Genomic DNA, 21,321 nt, shown 5'->3' with positions numbered 1-21,321 from the left:
ACGCCTGTCAATGCTGCCGTCTGCAGTTCCAGGCTCACTGCCCTCGTTCCGGTACAGGGAGGTGAGGCATTTACACTCTGCTTGTCCGTCAGAGCGGAGGGGGACCGAGTCCGCCTTTGTGTCTGCCGATCCTCAATGCTTTCAGCTCAGAAACGTCAACCTGGGACGGCACAGCCCGATCCCCTCCCTCCTCCAGCTTCATCCCCAGTGTACCACGAGTCAGAATCGCCTTCCTGTTCTCTCCTAGGGTGATTCACTTTTACCAAGTTTGGTCTCCACGGCCCAAGTCAGAATTGACAAAACAGTGGACTGGTTTTCTAGGAACAAAGTGTGAGTTAGAGGTCTCCCCCTGTTCTCGGTTTGTTTTTCTATCGATCAATAAATAAACACACGAGTTTTTAACTGAAGTAACTGTCTGCCAAAAGTGAGTGCAGCCAGGCCGGGGAGACGGCAGAGTTTGACGTCAGACGTGACCGCAGAACCGCGAGGAGGAGCGCCGCCCTGCCCGGCAGAAGGGCACTCGCCGTGGGCATCTGCTGTGTCCTGCTGGCTGGCCACATCCGAGGCGGTGACGCTGGCCCACACGGACCCCCGATGTGCACTTCCCACGGTCTGAAAAGGTCTCCCCGCCAGAGATAAAGTGATGGAGCCAAGCACAATCAGAATTTCCACCTTATCTCTTTCTGAGACAGTACACTTTTTAATCAGATCTCTGAAATTAACAACATTAAAAAAATTCAAACTATTTTCTTGACTTTCTAGGAAAATCCTCCTAAGTTTTAAAGGCCAGAAAGCTTGGGCAAATATATTTCTGAAATACAGACTGTATCTAATGAATCTACAAGTCAGGCTGATGGGCCCTGATGGAAATCAGATTACAACAGAGCTTTGTACACTTTTTTTAAAAAAAAAACAACAACAGCTCCTACATCAAAGCCATGTGCTCACCACGAAAATGTGCACAGAGGGGACTGTGTCCCAGGACAAAGGAGATGTTTGCTGGAGAAACCACAGTTGTAAGCTGCTGGTTTTTCTGTTTCCTCTTGAATTCATTTCCTTATGGACTGAGATCGTCAAGTCAGATTTCACAACCCAAAATTCTCTTTACTGCTACTGACTGTACAGCAGAATATGTAGAAATTTTCCACCATGTATCACCCGCCTTCACCCTCAGGACAGTCCCGGAGAAAGGCGATTACAGAAAGCCACAGGGGCTCAGCTGCAAGGCTCAGCCCAGCTCAGCTGTACAGAGAGTTAAATTTACTGTCAGCGCAATCAGGACCTTCGGACAGGCTCGCATTGCTAAGAATGACATCATCTGCAAGTGCAGGGCGCGTCCAGCCCATGAAATACAGCTTAGGCATCAGTTCCAATGAGCCCACGGTCTCAGATGTAGCTTCCTCGCTTTGGGAGAGACACATTACAAGACTCAAGCGGATGCCGTAAGAGTGGGGAGCAGGGCAGGGCACCCGGCAGGGTCCCAGCTCACCTTGATGGCTTTCTGGAGGGCGAATGATCCAAGATGAACACGGGACCCTGTGCTCCCGAAGAATTCTTTCGGGAAGGGCCATCGCTGCTGCAGGCCATTTCCCCCAAATAAATCCTATACGATTCCATTTCTCGAGCTTATATCACGTGCCCTTCTTCCTGGAGTCAGAATCCCAGAAGGCCCTCCTCCTCATCACTCCCCCGTGCTCACTCGGCGTTCCCACAGTACGGGCCAGGAGAAGGTCGGCGGGCCTCAGCCTTTCCCATCATGCTCACCGCAATATGATTTCCCGTGGTGTCAGGATCCAAACTTTTCCAGTGCCACCCAATAACTTCGTTTTGAATATTTCCTCTTTTTGTCAAGCAGAAAAATTACTTCTCAAATGATCCAGCAAAGTCACAGTAATTTTGAAATCCCTTTTTCCTGTGTGCCTCTGGACTGGGTTTGCAACATCCATCCCTCCCTCTCAAGTATCTCAAGCCACTTTCTCTCCTTCCTCAGTTCCATATCCTCCAGCCACTCTCCAACTTGCAGGGACGCACCCATTGTTCTTAGTGCTGCTTTTTGGTACTGAAAAGGAATTGGCTATGACATCCCATCGGTATCTATTTCACACCTTTGGGTAAAAACGCTGGGTGCTGGCAAGCTCTTACACAGGCCGCACCTGTAACTGGGAGGAAGTCCCTTAGAAGCTGAGAAAACCCCGAGAAAGTATGAGTTTCTCTGCAGATATAAATAACGTTTTCTTCCTTTGGGCCCAGTCATTCGCAGTTTAAAGAGCAATAATCTGGGAAGTGAAAACACAGGACACTTACATTTTTTTTTTTTTTTTTGTAATTTATGACCAAATTGGGGGCAGGGGGGACAAAAACACTATAACATAGGTTCATATTTCTCACATCATCCAAGCTGATCAGAATGACTTCATGTTTTTAAAATCCACGCTTAGCACAGCGATGTGGCAGCTTTCCATCCACCTGCACTCTGCTTGGAGGAGCATTGCTGTTCTTTGAAAGATGCTGCTACAACCCACCCGCCCACTCCAAGGTGTGGAAAAGTGGAAAGTGGGGGCTAGTTAGCAAAATAGAAAGAAGAATTTTGCTGGTTTGCCTTTCCATGGGAGTTGGCAATGGAGCAGTAGGTCAAGGAAGAGGAGCTTTCCTCTAAGAACACATGGGGTGGCCGATGGATTTTCAAGGTGGATCGCCTGTGCTATCCCTAAAGCCACCTGTGTTGCTCACAATCTTCAGAACAGTCCTCACTGCTCATGCAGACTTGTGGGACTAGAAATTTTTTTAAGGAACTTGAGGATATGGCATTCCCTACCTTGGCCAACCCCAGGTGGTTTTAAGAGAATCACCACATGTGGAGAGCGGCTACCTATAGTGTTTGGATAGGTTCAAACCTGGGACTAAGAAGAGGGCATGATCCTCTCATGGCAAAGCCACGTGCAAGCCCCAGCACAATCGTAGCCAAAGGCTACAGTTGTAAGCTTGACCTTATGGTCTGAACCTGTGGTCCCACCTGGCTAGGTGATATGGGCTGTGGGAGGTGCAGCAACTAAATAAAGTTTGATCAGGTGCATGCAATTGAGTAGATTTGAAACCTGCAAGAGTACTGTAAATATCTTGACCATGCCCTTACTTTGTCTTGTGGAATCGTATCTAATAAAAAAAGTAATATGCAAATGAACCATCACTCTGTGACAAAGATGGCAGCACACATAGTGGGGAGGTGGGGATAGACACTGGTGGCATCACCCTGGCGATGCGAGCCCAGTGTCCCATGCCCCGGCCATGCGGAGGGAGGGCCTCTGGCCAGATGCCAGGGTGTGGGGCACTGGCATCGTTGCAGGCTGGGCTGAGGGACCAACTCCCCCCTACCTGCCCCCATGCACAAATTTCGTGCAGTGAGCCTCTAGTCTGGCTATAAAATACTCTCCATCAGAGAAGCAGCATCCCACCTAGCCCCAGCTTTATTCTCTTGTCTGTCTTTTCTAATCCTTCACTGCCTCCCCTCAGGCTCACCTGTGGCTGTGCTGAGCATGGCACAACCACAGAACCCAGGTATGTAAGGGCTAAGGGCATTGCCCCAGGTTAGAGGGAAGCTTTTGGGCAGGTGTTGAAAGAAATTTCTAGACGCAGATGGAGCTGCTCCTGCCCAGGGTGCCACATCAGCAAAATGAGCTTTCATGTTCATGTAAATGCTCAACTTGACCAAACACACAGTATCTCCAGCCAACCAAGCCCCAGATGCCAAGCCAACTCTGGGCTGTATACCTGTTTCTGTTCCTTCATCTTTATTCAACCACAGCCAATTATGCCCTGTTTCAGTGCTGCGTCTTCTAACATTCTATAAAACTCACTCTTGCTGTGAAAATTAATGAACAGAAACCTCATTTGAAATGGAATCCAGATGCCCGACTGACATGGCTCAGTGGTTGAGTGTTGCCTTATGAACCAGGAGGTCATGGTTCAATTCCCAGTCAGGCATATGCCCATATTGTGAGCTTGATGCCCAGGCTGTGGGCTTGATCCCCAGTAGGGGGTAGGGGATACAGGAGGCAGCCAATCAACGAGTCTCTCTGATCATTGATGTTTCTATCTTACCCTTACTCTCTGAAATCAATAAAAAAAATATATATATATATTTTAAAATGGAGTCCAGAGCCTAGAAGAAAGGACACTTGCATACGTGTCACTCAACACACTATTGATCTCAACAGGAAGAGATGTGCCGTAAGTCTCGGACAGTGATACTGCTTTTCTGAGTCCTTGGGAGACCTGCCATAGCTCAGCCAATGAAAAGTCACTATACTTCCAGCTTTCAATTTCCTCCAATGAACTCTTTGTTTACAAGAGCCCCTCCCAAGTCCATAAAGGAGTGACAAACAAAACTCTTCTTTGTTTCTCTGGACCTGCTGGTGGTGGCCTTTACACCACATGTCCCTATTTGTTGTTTCTGAATTAACCCATTTTGTTGGAGAAATATCTGGCCCTCTATTTGTTTAAGGTCAGGCGTGCCCAAGGTCCTTCAGGAAAAGTCTCCATTGCTTGTGAAGCACTGTACTCCTCCTCCCCATTGATGGGCTGTTTTCCCTTGAATAAAGGACAAGCTTGTTACTAAATTATATAATTAGAGGGGAGCAAGACAAATATGGAGACACTGTGGCTTTCCTTGAGCCACCAATATCCACTATGGACCAATCACACTTATATGGAGACCATATGGAAAATGACAACTAATTCTATCATCCAGAACAAGAGTTACCATAAAGTCTCAACTCAGTCAAAGGCCAATTAGATCAGAGAAGTCCTGAAAACTTCTCTAATCCTCAATTTCCTCAAATATAAATTGGGATTTACAAAATTTGCTCCCTTCTACATCCCAGCTAGTGAAAGAATAAAATTAGACAATAGCTGTGAAAATTGTGAAACTATAAACTTGACATAAATGAAGTTTATAAACAGTGTTTGTGTACATACACACATCATAAGGCAAACATTTGAAGTAAAACTAAAAACATGGGTTCCTGCTATAATAAGGGACTCAACTGCCTTCACAATAGATGACAGCTGGTTTCTGATCACCAAAGGAGATGAACAGCAAGTTCCTGATTGCCGCGTGGATAAGAGCAACCCTGCCATTATCTCCAAATGACGGTCCTTGAACCAGTAATTTGCTTTCCTTTGCAATGTGTGGTCCTTTTTTTTTTTTTTTTTTTTTAAATATATTTTATTGATTTTTTTTTTTTTTTACAGAGATGAAAGGAGAAGTAAAGGGAGAGGGATAGAGAGTTAGAAACATAAACAAGAGAGAAACATCGATCAGCTGCCTCCTGCACACCTCCTACTGGGAATGTGCCCGCAACCAAGGTATATGCCCTTGACTGAAATTGAACCTGGGATCCTTCAGTCCACAGCCCAACACTCTATCCACCAAGTCAAACCAGTTAGGGCATTGTGTGGTCCTTTTTATCAATACTCTTGACATATACAGATTGTTCCATGACAGAACGTCAGTTTTCCTCAAAACCCATGCAATGCTAATCATGCGTTAAGCACAGAGGAGGTCACCCGGACATCTGACATGGGCTGCTGCTTCTCATCTTCTCCATGGCCAGGTCTGCTTCTCCCATCACACCCACCTCAGGTCGGCATGGGCTGTGGCCATCTCCCAGCAGGGCCCCTCCTACTGCCCCTCATGTCTACCCTGTTCTCTCCTCTCATTTGCACACATGGCCAGTGAAACGTTTGGAAGTGTACCTCTGATGGTGCCCCAGATCAAAAGCCTGACATGACTCCCCGTTGCCTAAACCGTAAAGCCCAAACTCCCACCCATAGTTGTTATGAGTTGAACTGTCTCTCCCCTCAAATGGATATGTTGGAAGCCTCACCCCAGGGCCTCAGAATGTGACCTTCCTTGGAAAGAAGAGTCCTTGCAGAGGAAATGGAGTTACCATGAGATCGTTAGGATGGGCTCTTCATCCAGGATGACGTGTCCTTCCATAAATAGGAAATTTGGACGGAGTCGCATACGGAGGGAAGACATTGTAAAGAGAGCGAGAAGACGGCACCTACACTCCAAGGAGGGAGGCTGGGTCAGACCCTTCCCTCACAGCCTCAGAAGAAACCAGCTGTGCCCACACCTCGACTTACTCTCCACCGTGAAGTCCCTTCACGTCCCCTCCCCAGGCCCTCGCTCACGTGCTCTCTTGGCTTATGCTGGCATGCTCTCACCTCTGCCCATGTTCACTGGAACCATCCTCCAAAGCCCTGCTAAGGGGTCACCCACAAACAATGTGCCTCCTGGCGGGAAACGATTTCTCCACCTCGGAGGATCCTCCGCTATTTGTGCTTCTCTTCTTGCAATTCTCATGTCTACCTTTTATTTTGTAATGCTTTCCATTTATGTCCTATTTCACCTAAAGGACAGGAACTTCTAGAGAGCAAGAGAGAGGTTGGGTCCCTTGCTAGTCCTGTGCCAGACATAGGCCCTGCACAAAAATGTATTTAATGGAAATGAGTAGCCAACAGTCTTCAAAGAACAAGTCCTCTTTAGTCCTATTGAGCTTTCTGCCAGTTCAGTGTCTTGTACTAATTTTGTATTCTTAATCCAACATTTTCAAGGGCTATAAATGTGAAATGTAGGTGGGTTTTTTCATTTCATTATGGCTTTATCTAGTGTTCTGCATTTGTTACGTATTTATCACTTCATTGGTCTTCAGAAATATCGGAGAAGTAACCTTACTGTCATTATAAATGATTTTCTACGTTCTTTTTTTCACCGGTCCTCAGTTGAAACACAACTACTCTGTAGAAATTGTGGTGTACACATACAAAGGAATATTAGTGAACAGTAAGAAGTGATCAACTATTGATACATAACACACACAAAAATGTACTTCAAAATAATTATGCTTAGTGAAAAAAAAAAAAAAAGCCAACATAAAATCAGTGCGCACTGTATAACGCTACATAAAACTTCAGAAATGGCAAAGGCATCTCCAGTGAGGGAAAGCGCCTCAGCCTGGGGAAGGTGTGTGGGAAGAACCTGGAGGGAGGAGATCATGGAGCACGGGGAGACTTTGTGGGGATGGAAATGTTCAGTATCTCAATTGTGGTGGTGATTTCATGAGTCAAATATTAAATTATCCAACTTTAAATATATACAATATATACAGTATGTCTAAATTAATCTCAATAAGCCAACTATTTTGCATCGGGGTTATTTTTAAATCTCTTCAGGACCGTGGGAACAAAATGCTAGCTAGTCTTGTCCCAACTACCCAAAATATATCTCTGTTAAGTGGAAACCAAACACAGCATCACTGAGTCTTTTTCAGAGTTTCAAAATGAGAATTAAACTAAAGTGTGGTGGGGTGTGTGTTTTTTAATGTGCTGCATTACTCTTCGGACACACAACCAATTGCTTTGTCTATTGGGAACTGACGCTTATAGTTATTCTCGTACTTTTAAAGATGTGGATCAATGATTAAAGAAAGACATTCAAAACAAATTTTCATAACTACCTTCAAATCGCCATTTTGTGTAAAATAACACAAAGCATCCAAGACATGAATTAGCATTTTGAGAAGCAGACGGTCTACTCATTGGGTTTGTTTTCCAGTGACATTTCTGACATGGAGTGTGAGGGGATGCCTGGCTATTTGGTTCACGTAATAAGCCGTTAAAGGTATTTCTGCTTCCCCTCCTGCTCCGTCGGTGAACAGGGAACCTGCCTTACATCTTTCCAGTTGTTTCTTACAATGATCAACACAATGACTCCCAGATATCTCAAGAGCAGCCAGATGATGCAACACGTTGGGATGGGAAAAGGCACATCATGTATCATGACAACAAACCTGGGCCCAGGCCTGGTCCTGTGGTCCTGAAAGGGCTGTGCCAGCCGGAAGCAGCTGACGGCTCTGCAGTGTGGGCCGCTGACACACGGATCAGGTCTGAACACTGTCCTGACAACAGGCCAGACTGGAGATTCTGGAACATTCTGCATACTCAGAAGGGCTCCACTCTACCTCCCCGCCCAAGGCCCTCAATTCCACCAGCGCATTGAGAGCATTTTGGCTTGAAGTGGACTGAGCCAGAGAAATGCTTCAATGGGGAAAAGACTGGACTGGGGGCTGGAATGTGAACCTCGCCCCTCCCTGACTTCTGTGGCAATCACTGCCTCAGCTTTTGGGCTACGCTTTCAAGATTCAAGATCCAAGATCCGAGGGAAAGCCTCAGCAGGGGAACAAGTGGCATTTTCACTTTCAAAATAGTGTAGGCCCGTAGGCTGTGATCCTTCAACAGCCTCCCCGGTGAGAAGCTGGACGCTTGAAGCCAGAGGGACATTTCCAGTGCCCTGTCCTACAATTGGTGATGAGAAAGATGAGCAGATCACACCCCTGCACTCGGCAGACAGTGTACAAGCACTAGATACAAGGATGGTGCCCTAACCAGTGTGGCTCCGTGGATAGAGCGTCAGCCTGAGGACTGAAGGGTCCACCTAAATCATCTGTCTCGTAACCAAATTTTGTTTTAACCAAACGCACAGTAAGTCCTGAAAGGCCATTTCGGGATGATCTTAGCTCACCGCATGGATTTCTAGGCGTCTTCCCTAGTCATCTGATATTTTCTTAGGAGGAAAAAAATAAGGACAGCTGGGCCCTGACACACCCAGGAAAGTTTGCTTCGACAGCGTTTTCCACCCGGGAATTGGGTTAGTTGGAGCCCCGCCCACTTTTTCAACACCCATCACCACCTTAAAACGGGAAGGCAAGGAGAACATTTCCTGGGAGTCTTTCTGCGATCTGTGCTTTGTTTTCCTCCACTGTGCACCACCACCACGGCGGAAACCACTGTGCTCCTGTCCTCACCCTTCCAGGAAACCCATCTCCGCGAGAAGTCACACTCGCACCAATTGACCAAGCTATTCTTGGTCCGTTGCTATTCTTTTTATTTTATTTTATTTTATTGATTTTTCACAGAGAGGAAGGGAGAGGGAGAAAGAGCTAGAAACGTCGATGAGAAACATCGATCAGCTGCCTCCTGCACACCTCCCACTGGGGATGTGCCCGCAACCAAGGTACCTGCCCTTGAGCAAAATCGAACCCGGGACCCTCCAGTTCACAGGCAGACGCTCTATCCACTGAGCCAAACTAGTCAGGGCCCGTTACTATTCTTAGCGCAGAAACTGCTTCATTAAGGACGGTAGCTGTTCATTCTCGGTAATGAGAAAGTCTTGTACCCAATAATAAACCGAAACAGCTGGGTGACAGCCTGGGAGTAATCTGAACCCTGGCACAGTTTGTCAGCTGTGGCTTTTAAAAACCAGCATGTAGGACACTGACCGCCCTGCAGAGCCTACCACACTCTCACACTCAGCAACATCAGTAAGCGCCACCCTCACGATACAAACACAAGGCAGAGGATGTGTCCTGAGGTAAAGCATGAAAGCAGCGTGTCAGTGGCTGGGGGTGGGCAGAGCCCGCCACCCTGGGGGCACCGGGAACAAGCAGCTCATCTGCTGACGGGCCTCCCACAGGCGCCCCTGCCCCCCAGCCCCCCACGCCCACACGGCTGGACCGCCTGCTATTCCCGGGAGGAGAAACGCTTCCACTGCAGTCTCTGCGGGTTTAACTTCAAGTTTAAGAGTCAGTTTCAGCCCTAACAGGTTTGGCTCAGTGGTTAGAGTGTCGGCCTATGGACTCAAGGGTCCCAGGCTCGATTCCGGTCAAGGGCATGTACCTTGGTTGTGGGATGTGCAGAAGGCAATTGATCAATGTTTCTAACTCTCTGACCTTTTCCCTTTCTCTCTGTAAAAATCAATAAGATATATATATATTGTTTAAAAAGTCGATTTCAATCATTTCCGTTTTGGGATGATCTTAGCTCACCCCATGGATTTCATTCTTTAGCCCTCCTGTCTTTCCCTGCCGTGTGAGGAAGCATTAGCTTCAAAGGCAAAGCCTGAGAGATGAGGCCCCTGAGCGGCACCAGGACCGGCCCAGTCATTGTCCTGCTGAGTGCAGCTCACCTGGGCGAAGCAGGCGCTTCTGCACAGCTCTGTCCGCTGTGGCGCCTCCCGAAGGCAGAGGTGAGGGCACCGAGCCTCAGAGCCGGGGAGGGGCTTGGCTGAGGGCACACAGCCGGTGGAGGGAGAGCTCAGCCAGAAGGCAAGACTTTCGCCTCCTCTTTGGAACATGTGGGCCAAGCCAGCCTTGGGGGACGCCCCCCCTCACTCCCACCCTCCTGCTCACCTCGGAGCTGTAATTCCTTTACCGACTGCCAGCGTGGGGACCAGATCAGGGGAGGAGGACCAATGCAGGGGACCACAGTGGGGCTTGCCAAGAAGCAAAGTTTTCCTCAAGGCCACGGCCTCTACCGGAATCCCATCCACTTTCCCCAAGATAAGGTGGGAAATGTGGCCCAAAGCATCAAAGAGCTGTTTCCAAGGCCTCTGCCGCCCCATCCACTCCCCTGCCGGAGCCCGGGACGGGACAGGAAACGCACACGGAAGCTTCTGAAGGCGCCGAAGGCTCCAGGCTTATCTGCCGGGAACCAGGGAAGGGAAGAGGTCACGGAAGCTTGAAAGGAAGGTCTGAGGGGTCTAGGGAAGCTCACAAGACACAACCCCAGAGGGCAGACAAGGATGGAAAATGCGAGGGAACCACACCAGGGCAGCGCCAGGCTCTGGGTCTGGGGTCTGGGGTCTGGGGTCTGGCTCTCCCACGCTCCCTCCGCCTCCTCCATTCACTCCAGCTTCCCCGGTCCCCACGCTGTGTAACAGCCGAAGGAAAAAAATCCCCAAAGCCATACACACAAGAGGCTCGTCTGGAATTGTTCCTGGAGATGCAGAAAACGTAGAATTATTGTCTCTAGAAAACATAAGCCCTAGTCTTAAGTGTTCTTAGTTTAGTTTTTTGGTGTGTGTGTGTTTTAAGGCTTTTCCTGGCTGGGATTACTCCTTAAAAAGCAACTTTTCTTCCAGCTGAATGACCATCTGCTCCCGCTGGAACTGGAGGATCACACACGTTCTGGAAACTCAGCGTTTAGAAGGCACACCTGCTGCTCACGCGCAAACCCCGAGCCTGTGTTATCACAGCGGCACAGGTCCCTTTGCTGGCCGCATCCGGATCCCTCCCCCGACGGGCGAGATTTTTTTAAAGAGCAAATAGGAAGCATTTCACCAAGATGCCACACTCCCAAGGAGGGGCGGAGCAGGGCTGGGGAGAGGCTGATAAGCCCTAGGCAGTTTGTGGTGTCAGAGAGCGGAAGCTGCAGCCGGACCAGCAGCGCCTGGGCCCTGAGCTGGAAGGGGCGCCGGTGCAGGGAATAAGCCTGCCTCACATTGGGGACCCTCAGGCCCCAGGGCAAGGCTCCAGCAGGCAGCTGCTCCGGACACAGGACGCCCCCTGTCCCCAGGCTAACATCAGCCGGCTGGACCACCGCAAGCGGAGTGGGAGGTTATGCAACTACCCGAATTACTGCCAGGAGGCATGGTGCTGCATGGAAGGAAGCAAGGCCCAGCCCAAGGAGGAGAAGAGAGTGCTGCTGCTATGGCTGGTACACCCAACACCCCCCCTCTACACACACACACACACACACACTCACACACACACACTCACACACACACACTCACACTCACACTCACACACTCACACACACACACACTCACACACACACACACACTCACACTCACACACACACACTCACACACACACACTCACACACACACTCACACACACACACACACACACACACTCACTCACACACACTCACACACACTCACACACACACACACACACACTCACACACACACACACACACTCACACACACACTCACACACACACACTCACAATCACACTCACACACTCACACACACACACACACACACACACACACACACGGGCTCTGAGAAGCCTCTGGCCCTTCCTTCCTCCCCTCCCATCATCACAGCGCTGGGGCCGGCCTGTGTCTCTCTCTCACACACACACACTCTCACACACACACTCACACACACACACACACACACACACACACATCCTCAGGGTGCTCACCCCAGGGTGTGGGTTTAGACAGCAAGGGGCTTCCGGGGTGTGCAGTGGGAAGAGCCTAGGGCTTGGAAATGACAGGCCTAGACCTGAATCCAGGCTCTGCTACTTCCTAACTACTATACGCCCTCGTGCAGAACGGGTTGCCCGCCCGTTACAGGGATTGCTGTAAAGACCAAAGGCAACGAAGACAAAGGGCTCATCCTGTTACAGCAATGCAGGCCTGGGAAGCTGCACTAAGCCTCCCAGACAGTCCTCCGTCCCTGTTGTGGGGGAACGGCCTTGCATGACGAGGGCGTCAGTGTTCTTTGTAGTGGAGTCCTGTGCATTCTACACTAAAACAAGCAAATGCATTCTCCACCCCAGGGGCAGAGGCCAGGCCCGAGGGCCAGCAGCCTGGGTTCGCAGCTCGGTCTGTAGCATCACGTGTGGGAAACCGCCCATTGTCTTCACTGGCAGAGAGGTGAGGTGTGGACAAGGAGCCCGGAGAGCCGGTGACCCTTGAGCCCCGGCAAAGGTCAGAGCTGTGCACCCACTGTTTAGTGGAGACAATGGTAGCTGAAGCAACTTCCCCACCAGACAGTCATGTAATTCCTTACCGAGAAGATACTCTGTCACTGGAAATTGCCTGCCTAAGGGCTACAGGTGTGTCCCAAACTGAAGAAAAGGATGCCAAGGCCTGAGCCCAACAGCAGTCCTTCCTCTAGAGCTAGCTGGGCTCTCCCCTGGTCCCCCAATATTTCCAAATTATCGTTTCTTATCTTGTCTCTCTCATTTGCGTGCAGCCCCTCTTCCAGAGCCTGAACCCTGAGCCATGCGAGATGTGGGTCATTCATAATCATGTGACCACAGGCGAGTCAGGAACATCTCCCGGTTCCTCGTTGGTAAAATGGAGACAATGGTGTTCATCTGGAAGGGTTGTCATAAGGGTTAATGTAGAGAAAGCCAAGTCCTAACACAGAGCCTGCCACTCAGAAGGTCTTTACAGCTTCAGAAAAGGAACTGCTCAAAATGCCCACATCCTATATAATAAAAGCCTAATATGCTAAGTATCTGGCTGACTGGTCAGCCATGCAACCAATCAAACTGTAATATGCTAATGATATGCTAAGGCTGCTCAACCGCTTACTATGATGTGCACTGACTACCAGGTGGCAGATGCTCCGACTGGTAGGTTAGCTTGCTGCTGGGGTCTGGCCAATTAGGACTGAGCAAGATGGGCCAGACATGCCCTGGAGTCCTCCCTCAGTCCCTCCCTGGCCTGCCAATCTCCTACATCTCTTCCCTAGCCCCAATCGTGCACCAGTGGGGTCTCTCGGCCTGGCCTGCACCCTCTTGCAATCCGGGATCCCCTCAGGGGATGTCAGAGAGCTGGGTTCAGCCTGATCCCGCAGGCCAGGCCGAGAGACCAATGGTGCACGAATTTATCTACTGAGCCTCTAGTATCATATAGAAACCCTCTCTGCTCCTAGTTTCACATATCCCACACTCAATTTGCAATCTTGAATCTAAAGCTCTTCATACGTGCCAACGGAGCATTGTCTAAAGTCTAAACTCTCTGGAAATGCCCATGGAGGCTTAGTGCCCAATGCCAGACCAGGCACAGGCGCTCTCCTCTTCCCCCATCACACCCCTCTCTCCTCGCCTGTCCCACCTCCGTTTGGAGCATATTCAGTCTCTCCCTCCGGCTTCCTCACTTCTCTCCTAAGCCTGCAGAGTTCCGTCTCTTTAATTTTCATCTGCTTGGCTGCTATCAACTCCCTTTCTCCACCGAAGCCTTTGAAACACCTAATTCTTGGGTAACTGGGCCTCCTCGTGTCCTCCCTTCATCGCACAGGAGGCACAACCCTGCACCCCTGAAACTGCCTCTTTCTGAGTAAGCCAGTCTCCCTGCTAGCAGCACCTCAGGCCTCTGTCCTGAGGTCTCTATGATGTAGATTCCTCCTCCAAAAGCTTGGCTTTGTCCCCCCAACCCCCCCCACCCACCCACCCCCCGCCGGCCCGGCCCCTCTTCCTCCTTTCCCCTCGCTGCCCCTGACAGCCCAGGCGCTCCAACTGGCCGCAGGCCTCGCTGGCTCACACCTGCCACTCCCAGCCTCTCAACCGTTACCAGATGCTCAACTGTGCTTCTAGCTGCAGATCTCGGCCAGCCTCCAGCCCTATCCAGGCGAACCTCGGAGGGAGTGGGCTCGGGTCCACGCCACCGCACACAGCGAGCCCTGCAATCAGCGAGATGCAATCTTCCTGCGGGAGGAAGGCCTTGCCCCTCGTTTGTGAAAAACCCAGCAGCTGTGAAGGGCGAATGAACACGCACCCGTGCTGCCCACCCCCCTGGAAGGCGGTCCGTGACAGCCTCACTGCCACCGGCCTCAGGGCCAGGCAGACCTCACCTAACAGCCTGGGGGCTGGGAGAGGGTCCTCACCAGCAAACCTAGAAAACATTATGCCACTCTTTCTCTTTTAAGTATTAAAAAAATGTCTCTTCTCTTGTCTTCATTCATCTGCTAACTCTCAACATTTAGAAAACATTTTGTAGCTGAAAAACAAGGTAAATCAGGCCTTGCCTGTCTCTAAAGAATCAGAAAGAAAAAGAACAGGACTGAGCTAGCTGCTTAAGTGAATTTCAAGGTTTTCAGCTTGATTAATCTGTTTTTATTTTTTTTTTTTAAATTTCACTTTTAATGCAGTCCTTAAAGCACATTTGAATTGTTTACACGGTTATTATTGAAGAAAAATCCCGAGGTCACTGATTTTGGTCCTGTTTCATAAAATAGCCATTTCTGTGCTTCCCATTGGGTATCCCCCCCCCCCTCCTCCCCCCCCGCCTCTCTCTCACCTGCTGATCTGGAGGTGACTCACCCCCCACTGAAGATAATCTGCTTTACTGATTTTGATGAAATTCAACAATTAAATCACCACTCGATTTCTCAAGCACTAAAATAATCTCAGAAACTTAAAAAAAAATCATTTAAATGAAAAGTATTACCTCCCCAAATGGAAAGTGTATTTGAGTTGTTACAAGTAAATATTAAAGTTATAACGAGCCACAAAATTATATCCTTGTGTAAGACAAACGAAATATTCCTGATTAACAAATCTAGTTTTACAGAAATCAATTCAAATTGTATGGAATAGGTACAGGTCTCTACCACGACATAAAAGTCTTACTTGGTTCTGAATTCACCGACTGCTAACCAGAGGCGGTGGGTTTGTGTCTTACGGACTCCCGAGGCAGCCAGAGTCTCTGCACTGCACCCCTGACAATCCGCCCAGCTCAACGCCCGGCCAGGGTTTCCTCTTCAGCCTGTTTCTCTGTCACCAAAGCTGGGATCTCTCCTGGGTGGTTGGCGACCCAGAGGAATGATCCCTTTTCTGTCTGCAGTTCCCACAGCAGCCATGGGGGTGACTTAGGGACCACTGCACCTCACCTGCCTGAAGGTTCATAACTTCGGAAGGTTTGATAAATCTGCCTACTGGCTATTATTCTTTGCTGCAGTGACAACTGTGCTCTAAGACAAACAACGCATTCTTAGGGGAAAACAGTTGATTTCAGCCATTAGATGTGCTCCCCAGCAGCCCTGTGTCCACATGGGCGCACCCTCGGACAGCGGCTTACGCAAGAACACAAGGCGTGCCCGAGCACTGAGTGAGTGTGCTGTCTGTAACGGAACCCTCTCTATTGCATTGCTTCCTCTTGTGTGTGTGTGTGTGTGTGTGTGTGTGTGTGTGTGTGTGTGTTTTAAGCTGGTGAAATCTTTCTAAGCAAAAAGATGATTAATTCTTCCCCTTGCCTTTAAAACCATGTTCTCATGACAACCTCTTAGCCAATCCCCTGATCTAACTTGGAAAAAAACAACAACAACGATAACACACTTTTAAAGCAAGTTATTCCTGGGACTTGAGAGTTTCACAGCCCTGGACGAGGCCAGTTTTTAGGGACATCTGAACAAAACTCATCTGTTTCAGGGCAGTGGATGCATAGATGGAAGCACTTCCAGCAGTATGCACTGTGAAATTTCTGTATGGCCCACAACTCACAATATGGATCTAATTAGGCCCAGCTGCCTTACGTTAGTAATAAAATTGGAGAGAGAAAGGAGAGGAGAGAAGAGAATAAAGGGTGAGAGTAGGGGCTTTGTTCATCCCCCCCCCCGCCCCCCCCCTCTCCCGTGCCCGGTGATCACCAGCAGGTCGTGAACATCCTCAAGGCTCACTCGGGGCAGCACACGCCTCTTCACCAACCCGCAGCCCCGGCCCTGATCGCGCTGAAACTTTTCACTGCGGAGCTCGCCCCGGCCCCGGGACAGATTCACGCACCGACCGGCCCTCCCCGCCTCGGACCCCACCCCGCCGCCCAGCCCGGCCCCGGGACTCACACGAGCGCGGACGGGCAGGGCGCCTGGCTCCAGGGGCAGTTGTACTGAGCCTGGATGAAGCTCTCGCTGCCCTCCTGCACTGAGCAGGTCACGTTCCTGTTCACGATGTAGGCGCACCAGTTCCTGGGGCGGAGAGAGGGGAGGGCGGCTGTCAGCCCGAGGCCGGGAGACGGGCGGACGGGCAGCAGACGGGGCCCGAGAGGGAGGTCGTGCCCCCCGCGGAGGCGGGAGCCCCGCCAAGCCGGCCCGGGAAGGTGCGCGGGCCGCCCGCAGAGCCGGCACTTTCCCCTAAGAGAGACGGAGGGAAGCCCCGGGCCCCAGGATCCCCAGGGGGCCCGGGAGGAGTGTTCCGGTCCCTCTGCTCTGCGGGACGCTGCGCCGGTGAGGCCCCCGGGACCCCGCGCGGACCACGGAGCCGGCAGGAGGCGCCCCCCGAGGGGACCCCGGCGCGGTGCATCCTCTCCGCAGGGCGGTGTCGGGGTGACGGCGGGGGCCCTGGGCGCTAGAAGTGGCCTCGCCGTCCTGGGGGCGCAGAGGGGGCCCCACACTTACTTGTTCCTGGCGCCGGGCCGCGCGGGGGGCCGGGGCTGCGGGCCGGCGTGGCACAGCCCCGCGCCGCCCAGGGCCAGCAGGGCCAGCGCCCAGCGCCAGGGCGCGCGGGGCCGGGGCCACATGGCGCGGGCGGCGGGGCGGGAGCGGGGCGCGGGCGGCGGGGCCGGAGCGGGGCGCGGAGTGAGCGCGCTGCGGGGCGCGGCCGGGAGGGAAGCAGAGGCTCGGGCCCGTGGCCGGCGCCCCCTCCGGCTCCGCGCACCACTTCTCCTTTCCCAGCCGCGGGCCGCGGTCCCTCAATGACGCACCGGTCCCCCCGGGTGCCGCCCTCCGTATTTCACTTCCCGCTCCGGAACGTGACTCTGCCTGCGCCACGACTCCCCGTCTCCAGCCCGCCGGCCTCGCGGCAGGGGGCTCGGGGTGAAAGGGCCAAAGGGCCGGGAGCGGGGTCTGCGTTGCAGCATTTCCCATTACTCATTCCTTTGGTCTCTGCCCAGGAGCCGCGCCCCCGCCTCCCACCTCCCCGCGGGCGCGCCCCGGGCCCCGGGGAGGCGGCCCCGCCGGCGCGGCGGGAGCCCGGGTGCCGGCCTCCCGGGGAGAGCGGGACGCCGTTATCAGCGCTTTATCACAGGCGACTCGGATTTCCCCTGCTGGCCGGACCCGGCGTCCCCCCACGTGTGGGTTTAGGAGCGCTTGGGGGCAGATGAGCGCGGATCCTCCTCTGTTTCTTCACCCAACGCGGCCCCATCATCCACCTAACGGTTTCCAAGCGGCCGCGCGGCGCCGCGGGGGACCGTCCGCCTCCCCGAGCTTCTCCGGCGCCTCGCACTGACCTTCCCCGGCCACCCGGGCTCCGCTGCCGCCGTCCTCCTCTGAACTTCCTTCTTCTGTCGACATGAAAGCCATTCACTCCACCACAGTCGATCTGCTTCTTCTTTTTAATAATAAATCTTTATTGTTCAGATTATTACAGGTGTTCCTCTCCGCGCACCCCCCCCCCCCAAGCTCCCCTCCACCTGATTCCCAACCCCCTCCCCCATGCCCTTGCCCCCGCCACTGTCTTCATCCACAGGTGTAAGGTTTTTGTCCAATCTCTTCCCGCACCCCTCACGGCTAGCCATGGCTTGTCACTTGCCTGCATGCATTCTTCCTATTCGGGAGGCACCCTCATCTTTACCAGTTTCTTTGGGGGACGAAGCAAACCCACTGAATAATGTCACATAAAATCCAGACCCGAGGGTGGTGTTCTTACATTGGAGTGTACCCGCTGCATCGAACGAACGCTAGAGTGAGGTTATTGGCGTGGGGTAACTGTAATGACCACGAGCTGTCATGACGCGGATGGCTGCGAGTTATGGGGACAACCGTAAGGCTTTGCTGTGGTCCCTACACCACGACATGAGGCCCTTGGCCCGTTTCATTTCTAATATGTTTTGAAGGGGGAAGCTGGCCTTTTGATTTGCAAATGAGAGAACGTTCCCTCGGTAGAAACTGTGTAAGATCCAAACAGAAATGACACCATGTAAGGACATGGTCTGCCTGTGAACTCTCTAAGTGGCAGATCCTGCCAATAAGGGACTGAAGTCATCCCAGCCTTCAAAAGAGCCACCCCAAGGGGAAAGGAACGGAAAGGGACAAGAAGCCGCCTTGCATAACCGATCTCTGTCTTTCTGTGAGGCTCACTGTCGTCCGCATCCTAACACGATGTCTGGTCACACAGTGTCCTAGGGAGGAAATGAAGGAGAGGGACAGCAGGGGGGGGAATGGAGGAAACACACAGGTGTGTGTATATCTAAAACGAACAGCTAACAATCCCAGCTTCAATACAGGTAATTCTCAAACTCGAGTGAAGTTGAACTGATCAAGTCAAATCTATTTTTCTCCCCATTGAATCCAAGTTAGAGTAGGAAGTGATATTCTAGCTCCAGAATTTGAGGACCAACTTCTCGTGGAGAGGACCACACACTCTATTTAATCATCTATAAATCAGTAAATAAATTTTGTTCTGCACATCTGCTCCCTGCTGGGCATTGTGCACAGACACCTGAGCATTGTCCCACCTGACGTGGCTCTGTGCTGACCGCGCCTCTGTGCGCTCCTGGGCCCTGAAGGGTGTGGCGTTTCCGATGTGCAGTCATCACGTGAGCTCACGGCTGTTACAGACAAGCCCTCGTGTCCCCGTGTGGGGCTGCTCTGGGAAGATGGAAGAAGACTCTTGGCTCTCAGGCCAAGACCCCAAGAGACTCTCTTCCCTTCCTCTCCTCTCGCCAGAGGAAGGGACAGAGCACACCAGAGAGCCCTCCTGAGCTTCCTGAGGATGGAGAGCTGACGCGCCTTAGGAAACAGGCTGATGTGGGCAGGTCATCTGGTCCCAGCCACAAGCAACAACGTGGACATAAATGGCAGAACGCTGGAAGTGTGGATTGCTCATAAGCTGCTCACAAGCCTTTGAAAAGGCAGTTTCCTATAACAATCTAAAGGAACTTCCTCTGCTTTTAAATAAAAAGTGCCCCATAGTGACTTACACTCTTAATTGTGTGACCAACTTACCTAAAGCAAAAACGCGAAGTAGAACTGCTCCATAACCCATTCCCTCACTGTTGGTCATGATAAAAGATGCTCCTCGGGCTGAACTTGGGGGTACTCTGTTTCCCCAAAAATAAGACAGTGTCTTATATTAATTTTTTCTCCCAAAGTTGCGCTAGGTCTTATTTTCAGGGGATGTCTTATCTTTCCATGCGCTAGGTCTTATTTTCGGAGGATGTCTTATTTTCGGGGAAACACGGTACTTCTCGAGGAGCAGTGAGCCTGCTAGGCCCTATCCCCGCCCCCAGAAGGTGAAGGAAGGACGACCCTCACGGAGACAGCAGACGGGATGTTTCCCCATCACCACGCTCCATCATCTGGGCACAAGACATTGGCTCAAGATGAACAGATTTTGCATCTCGGATGTGCTCAAGCCTTTAAGACTTGCCTGGGTGTCCCACCCTTCTCTCTCCTCATCTTTGCTTTGACATAGGAAATGCCCAAACCTTGTGGGGAATTTTTATGAGTTTGACTCCAACTGCTGACAGCTGCTAGGAATCAAAATCTCAACGAGTTGAGAAAACGCTCTGAAGGAGGGCAGGCTTGCAGTCCATTTTGTGCATTGCGATCAGAGGAGGAGGTGTAGGGAGGGTGACATGAAAGCCAGTGGCGGCAGATGAAGGCCGCTGGAGAAAGCAGAGCGGGGAACCCTGGGCCTGGAGAAGAAGTAGAATGGAGAGACACAGAAGACACACACTTCTTTCACATCGGTGGGTGCAGGGTGGCTGACCGACATTCACAGCACACGGACATGGCTGTGCAGGGAAGCGGAGCGGGGTTCTGTGGTCTGCTCCTGGGTGTGATGGGTGATTTCTAGCCCAGTGTCTTCCTCCCACTCCCCGTGAGAAAGCACGCAGTTCAGCTCACTGCTCAGGAGCATTAACACCACAAAAATAAATGCAGATCACCGGGCAATTCAACCATGAATATCTTCTTCCTTCAAAAGATGAAATTCGTTACTAATTCCATATCCCTTAATTTTTCCCAGATGTTTCTTCATTCTAAGGCTGCTCCCTATGACTATAAGCCAAATATTACATTTGAGAATTTTTTTTTGTCACACTTATATGATTCTGAACACTTTTTTTTTTTCTTTATAAGGAATAACTGACAAAAATAGGCTCTAAGAATATGTTTGTTTCTTACCAAGAGAGCTATAATAGCTTAGGCAATAATTCTTCATCATGGCAAGCCCCTTCAAACTATGTTGTAGTTCATCATTTATTTTTGGAATGAGAGTTGATTGTTCTGGAATCAACCAACTGTTTTATACAGGCAGAATGAGTTTGATGATTTTGAGTTAATCAGCTTTAGCACAATCTTGGCCCGTGCTCATTAGAATAATATTCATGAGCAAATTAATTCTCCCCAGTAGTTCAGGTTGTGCGGTTCTAAACCGTGGTCTCAGTATTTGAATCCAGCCAATCCCATAAAGTTGCTGCAAACACTAAATTCATGAACGCTATAGATTGCTTCTAGGGGAAATACAGGGCAGTTCCTATAAACCTCTGGTCACAATAGTTTTGTTAACCAATCAATACATAATCTTGTTTCATATGTGTTTCTTACTATATGTTGTTGGTTCATTAACATTGAACTCATGGCTAATACCACTGCAAGTCATACTTAACTAGCAAACGTATTTTCTCCATAAGGCACATCACAGCCTTCTTGTGCTTAGAAACTCCAGACAGCACTTCAGCACTGTGACGGAGGCCATTTTACACAGCGAAATGACTCACAAAAAGCACGAACACGAGAAGAA

At 50.9% G+C, this 21,321-nt stretch overlaps 1 protein-coding gene and 1 long non-coding RNA gene across 2 annotated transcripts in view; one reads left to right on the top strand and one right to left on the bottom strand.

Moving 5' to 3' along the window:
• EMILIN2 (elastin microfibril interfacer 2) overlaps nucleotides 1–17,464 on the bottom strand; it is a 42,140-nt gene extending 24,676 nt beyond the window's left edge. Inside the window, exons 1-2 of the mRNA XM_084888910.1 lie at nucleotides 16,974–17,464; nucleotides 16,422–16,544 (exon numbers count right to left, since the gene is read on the bottom strand). Of these exons, the coding sequence (XP_084745036.1) occupies nucleotides 16,422–16,544; nucleotides 16,974–17,095 (245 nt within the window). The 5' untranslated portion in view covers nucleotides 17,096–17,464. The remainder of the gene's footprint in view (nucleotides 1–16,421; nucleotides 16,545–16,973) is intronic.
• Nucleotides 11,289–13,285, top strand: LOC311625113. Its single transcript, XR_014795438.1, has 3 exons — nucleotides 11,289–11,556; nucleotides 12,412–12,562; nucleotides 12,831–13,285. It is a non-coding gene; the product is annotated as an uncharacterized lncRNA (long non-coding RNA).
• Nucleotides 17,465–21,321: the final 3,857 nt, after the last annotated feature.

The sequence above is a fragment of the Pipistrellus hanaki genome, assembly GCF_964339955.1.
Source record: "Pipistrellus hanaki genome assembly, chromosome: 6".
Lineage (NCBI taxonomy): Eukaryota > Metazoa > Chordata > Mammalia > Chiroptera > Vespertilionidae > Pipistrellus > Pipistrellus hanaki.
The sequence above is the reverse complement of the archived record's forward strand: the minus strand, read 5'-3'. Positions and strand labels throughout refer to the sequence as shown.